We start from the raw sequence: 10,848 nt of genomic DNA on the forward strand, positions 1-10,848 counted from the left end.
AAGTGAAGTAAAGTGTTTAATGTCTCTAATTTGCATGATTCCATGAGAATAGGCTTGATTTTGGTTAGGGAAGCCATTGATACTCGAGAGAGGTCCTTGGTATTGATTAGGGTTTACTTTTCCCCATGTTAATTGGAATTGTATGTTAGGGGTAGATATATAATTGCATCGATCGTAATTGTGGTGATACTTGATCTTTGATGTTTTAGCTTATTGATTCATTATATTCTTTTGATTTATTCTAGTTTTCCATACATTAGCTCTTAGTTTATTCCACCATTAATTTGATTCTTGCTTAGTAATTATTTGAGTCTAGATAATTTAGGTGAACCTTAGTCTCTTGGGATTCGATCCTTACTTGCCCGACTACATATTTAGAAGGAGTAGTTAGGTTATTTTTGTTAGGAATGCGACACGCCTATCAAATTTTGACGCCGTTGCTGGGGACTAACGGTTTCATTTGATTATTTGTGATTCGTTTTTGCTAAGCTTTATTCGTTGCTTCGGCTATTTTCTCTTATGTTTTTTATATTCTTTTTCTAGTTTTCTTGTTGCATGCCCACACGACGCTCAGGGTCAGACGATCTTGAACCATTTGACTCTGAAATCGAGGCAACTATAAGGAGAAGGAGAACAAGAAATCGACGAAGGAGAAACATGGAAGATGCCACGAAATCCTTCTTGGAGTACGGTATTCTTGATACGACTACCGGACTCCTTTCTAGCATTGTTAGGCCACCTGTGACGGCTCAGCACTTCGAGCTAAAACCACAATTCATTCAGTTCATCTCCAATGATTCATTTGTAGGCTCACCGCATGATTGTCCGGTAAGTCATATTGATAGTTTTCTGGAGAAATGTGATACAATGAAAATGAATGGTGTTACAGATGATGCTATTAGACTACGCTTTTTCCCTTTCTCATTAAGGGCTAGGGCAAAGGAGTGGTTGAGAGATGAAGGCACTGGCTCGTTCGATACATGGGACAAGCTAGTGAAAGCCTTCTTAGTAAAGTTTCTAGGACAGGAGAAGACTGCTAGGTTGAGAAACGAATTATCCACCTTCAGATGATGAGTCCCTATACGATGCGTGGAGGTGATTCAAGCGATTACAGAGGCAATGCCCCCACCATGGTATTCTTGAATGGATGTTAATCCAAATCTTCTACAATGGATTAACTCATGAGTTCCGTATCTACATTGATGCTGCGTCCGGGGGTTCTCTCTTGACAAAGAATCCAACTAATGCAAAGGAGTTAGTTGAGAAAATGGCGGCCAATGATAACTATCATCCAGGTGGCCAAAACAGTGTGAAAAAAGGAGGTAAATTAGATGTTGATGCTTTAACTCTTTTGACTAGTTCTGTGCAGGCATGGACAAGCAAGTTCGATAGGTTCCAAGTTGGAACATTCACTAGCTCACCTTAGATTTGTCAATTGTGTAATGTGGAAGGTCATATTGCACCCAATTGCCCACAAAGTTCAAATGAGATGTCGATTGAGGAAGTTAATGCATTCTACACCTCTAACCCCAAAAGGCCATATGACCCCTATTCAAACACATACAATGAAGGTTGGAAGAATCACCCAAATTTTTCCTACAAGAATACCCAGGCTCAACAAAATCCACCTCCACCACCACCTCGAAACAACAACTACACTGCACCACCTGGTTTCCAACCAAGGCCACCTCTAGTCCAACAAACTATTCAACCACCTCCTCAAAAGTCCAACCTTGAACTAATGTTGGAAAACTTTATCACCACAACCAACAATTCCATCCAACAACAAAACAGTTCCATACAACAGCTACAAGCCCAGAGTAGGTTCATGGAAAATCAGATAAGCCAACTTGCTCACCAAGTTGGTCAATCCTTAAAGACACCAGGGACCTTTTCGGGTCAGACAGAGCAACCACAGAAAGGGCATATGAATGTTGTTACTTTAAGGAGTGGAAAGCAGTTGGAAGATCCTCCTACCAAGGAGCCATCAAAGGCGGTCGTTGAAGAAGAAGGTGAAGGCGAGAAGGTGATCGATGGTGCGAAGGTCGAGGAGGAACCAAAGGAAGAAACTCCACAACCTCTTGCTCCATATGTGCCTAAGGTTCCTTTTCCACAAAGGTTAGCCCAAGCTAAACTTGAGAAAAAGTGCGGTAAATTTATTGATATCTTAAAAAAGCTTCATATTAATATTCCGTTCTTAGATGCTATATCCGAGATGCCTTCTTATGCTAAATTTTTAAAGGATATGCTTTCTAACAAGAAAAACCTAGAAGAGAATGCTACAGTTGCTTTGACTGCAGAGTGTAGTGCTATTTTGCATAATAATCTCCCTAAGAAATTAGGTGATCTAGGTAGCTATTCAATTCCAGTGAAGCTTGGAGATATTGAAATTAACAGGGCACTATGCGATCTTGGTGCAAGTGTGAGTCTCATGCCACTGTCCATCTGTAAGAAGCTGCAAATGGGTGAACTCAAACCCACACGCATATCCTTGCAACTTGCAGACAGGTCAGTAAAGTTTCCTTTGGGTGTACTTGAGGATGTACCTCTTCGTGTAGGTAAGTTTTTCATACCTTGTGATTTTGTTGTGATGGAAATGGAGGAAGATGTAAATGTTCCGATTATTCTTAGTAGACCTTTCTTAGCTACTGCAGGTGCAATCATTGACATGAAAAACGATAAGATTACCTTTGAAGTTGGTGATGAAAAATTAGAATACTCACTTATGAATGTCATGGGTACTCCCTCCATGGGGGAAACTGTTTGTCAGGTTGATGTGCTTGATGAGTTGCAGAGTGCGCAGCTTCCTTTGAGAAAACCAGATGATGCACTCGAAACAGTGCTAGTAGGGAAGGATGATGATGGAGATTGGGAATCAAGGGAGTATGTCAGGCTACTAGAAGAGGCAACGACGCCAAAATTTGATAGACGTATCGCGTACCTAACAAAAATAACCTAACTATTCCTCCTAAATACGTAGTCGGGCAAGTTAGGATCGAATCCCAAGGGACTAAGGTTCACCTAAATTATCTAGACTCAAATAATTACTAAGCAAGAATCAAATCAATGGTGGAATAAACTAAGAGCTAATGTATGGAAAACTAGTATAAATCAAAAGAATACAATGAATCAATAAGCTAAAACATCCAAGATCAGGTATCACCACAATTACGATCGATGCAATTATATATCTACCCTTAACATACAATTCCAATTAACATGGGGAAAAGTTAACCCTAATCAATACCAAGGACCTCTCTCGAGTATCAATGGCTTCCCTAACCACAATTAAGCCTATTCTCATGGAATCATGCAAATTAGAGACATTAAACACTTTACTTCACTTCCCAATTATTAATTCAACTACTCTCGTGATGAATCTCAAACCCTAAATTAATTTACTCAATTTCATTAAAACCCAACTCTCATTATGATTGAAACTATGGAATAATAACAATACTAATTATCTCTAATCTAGTATTGGCATAATCACAATCAATTTAGCATAAACAATTGCAATAGTTATTACAGAATTTAAAGAATTAATTCATGCATCAATCATAATTGGGCTACCCTAGATCTTGGAATAAGAAAACTACTCACACATATTGAAAGAAACAATAACAATAATAATCAAGGAAAACATAATTGAAAATAAAAATAATTGAAAGAGAAAGGAATAGAGATGAATACCAATGATGCTTTAATTGAAATTACTCAAATTGGTGTGTTTTAGTTTATTGCTTTATTAGTTAGTTTTAATTGCTTTGTTTGTATATCAAAAAACAAAAATAATTGAAAAATAGGAGAATCATGATAATGAATGGCCATTGAACTACTTCCCTGTGCCCCTATCCTTAATGCTAAAAAGGTTTTGATTTCATTTCGATTGAAAGACTTGCATTGTGGACTAAAAAATCATGATTTGACCTTGAATTTGTTGATCCCTAGTAGGAGTCAAAGCTATTTAACCATGTATGATTTAGGAGCTTGATTGTGTTAACCGTGAGGCTTGAACCTTATATATTCATTCATGTGTGTGCTTAGTTCATGGTGTAGCATTGATCTTAGTTTTGATTCTAGACTCTTAGTAGTGTGTCTTAATGCATTGCACGTGCATGTTGAAATGACGAAGGCCATGTTCATTAGGTGACCTCCAGAAGAATTTAGAACATATGTTCCCTTCTTGCTCACCCATGTTGTAGCTTGACTATATTTTTCGTAAACTTCACAAAAATTACCCCTTAGCCCCAATTTGGTTACTTTTCCCAAGTCTAGCTTGGGGGAGCTATATTATGTGGTATTTTGTGTGATTCTATTTCAAGTTGCAATTGATGTGAAATATATGAAAAAAAAGAGAGAGAAAAGAAGGAAAACTAGCATGAAGGTTGTTGTCGAAAAAAAAAAGAGAATGAATCAAAGAGCAAGGAGCAAAAAGGAAGAAAAATTTTGAACTCAAAAGAAAAGAAAGTATCCTTGTTCTTGAAAAAAAAAAGAAAAAAGCTTGAAGTTGGAAAAGTATGTGAAAGAGGTAATAGGTGTTTCCATTGTAGTTGGGTATGCGTTTTGTTGATCAAATTGGTGAATCGAGGGTGTGACTCATTGCATTTGATAGCTCCCCAGTTAGACTAATATAGCCCTCATTTCCCAAATTACTTCCTACCCATTCTTATTCCTGGCCTACATTACAAGCTTGAAAAAGTCCTTCCGATCTTCGTGCATAGCATTGTGTTCATGTGAAGCGAGCCTTTTGTCAAAATGCTAGAGTATATGTTGCATTTCGAGTTGACATTGACTAGGTTGAGCGATATTATAACCCTCTAAACACGCAAGTGTTGTGAGATGGGGGGATTGCATTATTGGTGGGGATGGTGAGAGATCGAGCTCATTTTTAGCTCGCCACATAAAAAGTGTGTTGAGGGACCACCGATGTGAGATATTCTAGTCATCGATTCTTAAAATATAAATGGTTGGTCTCGTTTGGCGATTAATTAGGTGGATCAACGGTTTGAGTGATTTGATTGGTTGGATAAGATGCATGCTTGTTTGATTTCGATTTTGAGTCCGTGTTTTAAAAATTGCATTATGGGGTGAAGTATATTGTTTGGTTTTTTATTATTTTTTATTGTCTTGCTTGAGGAAAAGCAAGAGTTTAGCTTGGAGGAATTTGATATACACGTTTATACATAGATTTATCCTGACTTTTCATTACATTCTTGCATGGATTTAGGCTCTTTAGAGCCATTTTCCGCAAACATTCTCTTCTCTAGTGTGTTCGGTGTGTTTTTATAAGTTTTACAGGAACTTGGAGTTTCTCGGATGATTTGGACACGCTTTGAGCGTTTACGGAGATGTTAGTGAGCAAGGATGAAGAACTGATCTAAACATGAGCTAAGGACGAGAAGAATTTGCAAGCAAACAATTTTCTTCACTGTGCCTGATCGGGCTATGCATGCCCGGTCAGACCGGGCACAGAAGGACTTATTGGTTGATGTTAATTAGAAAGAAGGAAGCTGTTTGGGCAATAAATCCCACGTGCCCGATCGGGCAGCCCATGCCCTGTTGGACCGGGCGCGTGGTGGCTGAGATGCTCAAAGCTACGAAGATCAGATGCAAGGCAGCCAGCAAGGATGTTCCTCGCGCCCGATCGGGTGCCACCTGCCCGGTTGGATCGGGCGCCGAGGAGAGCAGTAAAGAAGAAGCAGCGCTTGTTTTGTTCCCACCTGCCCGATCGGGCAAGTCAAGCCCGGTCAGACCAGGCAGGGTTATGCGCATTGCCGTTTTGTTATTTTCTTATTTTTACTTCATTAAGTGTATAAATACCCATTTTAATCATCATGAGAACACACTTTATTATCTCCTTAAGTTTTATTTCTCTCTCTAGAACCCTAGTTTAATACTTTTTAGCAATTTAATTCCTAGGTTAGATTTGGGTATTGTTGATTAACAATTTGAGTAATTTCAATTAAAGCATCATTTGGTATTCATCTCTATTCCTTTCTCTTTCAATTATTTTTGTTTTCAATTATGTTTTCCTTGATTATTATTGTTATTGTTTCTTTCAATATGTGTGAGTAGTTTTCTTATTTCAAGATCTAGGGTAGCCCAATTATGATTGATGCATGAATTAATTCTTTAAATTCTGTAATAACTATTGCAATTGTTTATGCTAAATTGATTTGATTATGCCAATACTAGATTAGAGATAATTAGTATTGTTATTATTCCATAGTTTCAATCACAAGGAGAGTTGGGTTTTAACGGAATTGAGTAAATTAATTTAGGGTTTGAGATTCATCACGAGAGTAGTTGAATTGATAATTGGAAAGTGAAGTAAAGTGTTTAATGTCTCTAATTTGCATGATTCTATGAGAATAGGCTTGATTGTGGTTAGAGAAGCCATTGATACTCGAGAGAGGTCCTTGGTATTGATTAGGGTTTACTTTTCCCCATGTTAGTTGGAATTGTATGTTAGGGGTAGATATATAATTGCATCGATCGTAATTGTGGCGATACTTGATCTTGGATGTTTTAGCTTATTGATTCATTATATTCTTTTGATTTATTCTAGTTTTCCATACATTAGCTCTTAGTTTATTCCACCATTGATTTGATTCTCGCTTAGTAATTATTTGAGTCTAGATAATTTAGGTGAACCTTAGTCTCTTGGGATTCGATCCTTACTTGCTCGACTACATAGTTTGGAGGAATAGTTAGGTTATTTTTGTTGGGTACGTGACACCTATCATTTATTTTTAATTTCATATTACTAATGAATTCATCTAAGTAATGTTAACTAAACTGCCTTGATTATCCAATTAATCTATACATTTTAAATTTAATTTTATGGGTATAAAACCCCTTCAATCTCAAACTACCTGGAAAAACCACCACAAAATAAATCTTAATGTCTCCAACTTCCAGATAATACTTTCTTTTTACTAACACACCTTAGCAATAAGCCTTGAGGATCTTTTCTATACAGCTTGCTTCCCATAAGAAAGTATTTTGTAGCTACAAGTTTAACTTTAGATGGCACTTTTCCTCTTGAAGGATCATTCAAGTACTCCTTAATCTCTTTTCTCCAATCTGTGTCTTGGGTAAGAATACTATACTTGTGCACTTCTGCCTTTATATTTTCATCTAAAGGTTTAGTTTATATGTGCTGATATGAATAACCGATTCATCAAAACTCTCACGATTAGGCAATGATGATGGGTTTTGCGGTGTCCGACACCGTGCGGAAACAAAACCTGATAACCGGATCGCATGCATAATAATTACAACGTAAATAAAAGCATGCAAATAAACATAAACAAAAGAGAAGAGAAGGAAGAGAGAGAAAGAATGCTCACCCTTGTAGCGTGCTTCGCTAAACCGTTGAGCTCGGACTTGAAAGTTTTAAGTTTTTCAAGTGCGAGAACCTCCAACGGCTCAAACCCTCGCTAGCGAACCGTAACCGGTCCCTACCCCGAAGCTTTGTCAGGGCTAGACCAAAACAAATTAGAGTTTACGAACAAAGGTTTTCTCGCTTTTGGAGAACCCTTAAAACTAACCAAGTCAAGTGAAATTCTGTTTACCCAATGATAGGTATTTATAAAGAAATCTCCCTCAGAATTCCCATCATATTTCAATGTGAGATAGTTAGTAAAAAGCAAAAATAAGTTTTAATTTAATTCCATATTAAATTAAAAAGCCAAAATAATCATCAAACAACAAGTAGCGTAAGGAGAGCAAGGAAGTAGGTGAGGACCATAAGGGAAGGACAACCTTCCCTTGCTCCCCAAGGCAAACCACCCCTCACAACCATGTGGCGCCAGTTGGCGCCCAACCTTGGGCACCAAGGCACGGCTTGCTGGCAGCCTTGTGCTAGGCTGGGCCTGCCAGCCATCCCGCACACACGCATAGCCCAGCCAGCAAGCCTAGCAGGCAATTCGAGCAACTGCGTTGTGTGCTGCTGTTGTTGTTACCGCTGCTAGCGAGGCCCAGCACGCCTTGATGGTTGCTGGCCTTGCTGGCACATCTCCCCGCATGCATGCTCTCCGTGCTGGCGAGCCTTGCCCGCATAGCTGCTTGGCCAGTTCGCCCAGCCAGTGCATGTAATGCATGCTTGGCTTGTGGCCAAGCCTTACCTTGCGGCAAGGACTTTGCCTAGCCATGCTAGCCCACATAGCCCTCGCATGGCTAGGCCATTGCAAGTATAAGATTTTCACGCGCGTTAACTTGTTGTTTGACTAATTTTTTGTCTCGTTGATTTCTAAATTCGGCTCGACTTTTGACGCTCGGCTTCGACGCACTAAGCTCGGAATTCGACGTCTTAGTTCGTAAAATCTTTATCGACTTATTTAATCCTTCGGATTAATTCATCGCTTTGGTTCGGTTACACGATTGAGTGTTACCCGAAGGGTTCAGTCAAGAACAAGCTGTAATATTAATTATACATTAATATTACTAATCGGAAGCGGCCTCCAGCTAGGCATTTCGATCACTTGACCTCACTAAATAACTAGCTTTCCTAACTTATTCTGAACCCTCTATTGAAATAATACGCTTGTTCGAAGGACACCATTCCTTTCAATCTCCTACTTTTCCTTCCGGACAAGTGTGGTGTTTGTGTATAGCCTATATTCCTATGTCACTCAATGCTCCTTCATGAACTATAAGGTAAAATTCTTCTTCATCCTTAATACTTCCAGAAGTGTTTCTTGATTTTTGTGTTCGACTGTCAATAAGCAAATGATTTTTAAAACCCATTTGAGCACGGCCATGCATTTTCATAGTCTCGCTCTTCGAAAGGCCTTGTAAACAACAAAGACATGTTCCCTACTGTTAATAGGGAAACATTCCCAGTCTTGCATTGTCAACTTCCCTTACTAAGAGGCCCTAGCCACCCGAGTGTTGCCTTTATAATCCCTTTGTATGGCAGACATTTAACAACATCAAAGCGGACTAGTACTCAAACAAGAGAGCTAACAACTCATGGTCGAGGAAAGAGGTTCCGATAGCCTTAATAAGTAATATACTTATGACGATTTTAGATCTCTTAAAGTATTCTCATAGCTCGATCCAGTATAGTTCCAAACCAATACCTGTGCAAATGATTTATGACATTTTTGTCCTTATAGCATAAGAAACGGTGCTATAAATCATACTACACACTAATATCATGCGGTCATTAGTCGTCCAACTTTCAAATGACCTCGATTAGGGATAATTTCGATATGATATTCAACGTTCACTTAATATGTGTTTCTCTATCCAAGACATTGTGTTGATACCCTATTTTGAATATTCTCAAATCGAATGGACTCATTATTTAATTCCAAACCACAATTAAACAGAAATTGAACAATAATTTACAGAAAATTAAATTACTCCATAAATGAATGGTTTAACTTAGTGCTTTACATTAAGATCTCCACAACTTAATTAAAACACACAAATAGGGAAATCAAAGTCAATCTCCAATGTGCCTGATTCCCATTGCCTCAACGTGCTTGTTGTGTGTCACTTAAGGCAAAGCTTTAGTGAGTGGATCGGCTACATTGTCGTCCGTTCTAATCTTGCAAATTCTGATTTCCCACTCGGACTTCCATTACCTTATCATCTGAAATCGCCTCATAACATGTTTGACTTTCTGATGCTCCCTTAGCTCTCTAGCCTGAGCAATAGCTCCACTATTGTCACAGTAGAGGTCTATTGGTCCCTTTATTGAGGGGACAACAGCAAGTTCACCAATGAACTTATGAATCCAAATTGCCTCCTTAGCTGCTTCTGAAGCTGGCAAGTATTCGACTTCAATTGTAGAATCTGCAGTCGTGCTTTGCTTAGCACTCTTCCAACTGAGTGCTCCTCCATTAAGACAAAACACGTATCCTGATTGTGACTTGAAGTCATCTCTGTCAGTCCGGAAGCTTGTGTCGGTATAACCTTTGACAACCAAATCCTTACTCCCACCATAGACCAGAAATTTATCCTTGTTCCATTTCAGATACTTTAGGATATTCTTGGCCGCAGTCCAATGCGTCTCTCTTGGATCTTATTGGCATCGGCTCATAACACTCAAGGCATACGATACATCCGGCCTAGTACATATCATGGCATACATGATCCATCCAATAAGTGAAGCATATGGAATCCAACTCATCCTCTCTCGCTCATCAGGTGTCTGCGGACACTGTTTCTTGCTGAGAGTTATGCCATGTGACATGGGTAGGTGGCCTCTTTTGGCTTCCTCCATATCGAACTATGCTAGTATTTTATCGATATAAGTACTTTGGCTCAATCCAATCATCCTTTTAGATCTATCCCTATATATCTTGATGCCCAATATGTACTATGCCTCTCCCAAGTCCTTCATTGAAAAACACTTTTCAAGCCAAGCCTTTACAGACTCCAACATTGGAATGTTGTTTCCAATGAGCAATATGTCATCGACATATAAGACAAGGAATGCGATGTCACTCCCACTGACCTTCTTGTAAACACAAGACTCATTTGGATTCTTGATAAAACCAAACTCACTAATGGCTTCATCGAATAGCAGATTTCAACTTCTGCTTGCCTGCTTTAGTCCATAAATGGACTTCTTAAGCTTGTATACCTTCCCAACATTATCAGGTATGAGTCTTTTAACATATGTTTTGCAACCCCAAATCTTAAGAAAAGACAACCGTGGAGGTTTCCTCATCCATAATTTAAGAGTTTTTCAATAGCTTTTAAAGGAGCGCGATTCAGTGTAAGTGTCACGGTTAGAAGTGCGTGTCCCCAGAAAGAGATAGGAAGATCACTAAGACCCATCATAGATCGAACCATGTCTAACAGAGTTCGATTTCTCCTTTCGGACAC

The 10,848-nt window shown here is 38.8% G+C and overlaps 1 protein-coding gene across 1 annotated transcript; it reads left to right on the plus strand.

Moving 5' to 3' along the window:
* The first annotated feature begins 1,147 nt into the window (after positions 1-1,147).
* LOC110719897 lies at positions 1,148-5,239 on the plus strand. The gene is made up of 3 exons (XM_021898874.1): positions 1,148-1,322; positions 1,452-2,905; positions 5,231-5,239. The coding sequence occupies exons 1-3, from the start codon at positions 1,148-1,150 to the stop codon at positions 5,237-5,239; spliced, it is 1,638 nt and encodes a 545-aa protein (XP_021754566.1).
* Positions 5,240-10,848: the final 5,609 nt, after the last annotated feature.

Source organism: Chenopodium quinoa, unplaced genomic scaffold, assembly GCF_001683475.1.
Source record: "Chenopodium quinoa cultivar QQ74 unplaced genomic scaffold, ASM168347v1, whole genome shotgun sequence".
Classification (NCBI taxonomy): domain Eukaryota; kingdom Viridiplantae; phylum Streptophyta; class Magnoliopsida; order Caryophyllales; family Amaranthaceae; genus Chenopodium; species Chenopodium quinoa.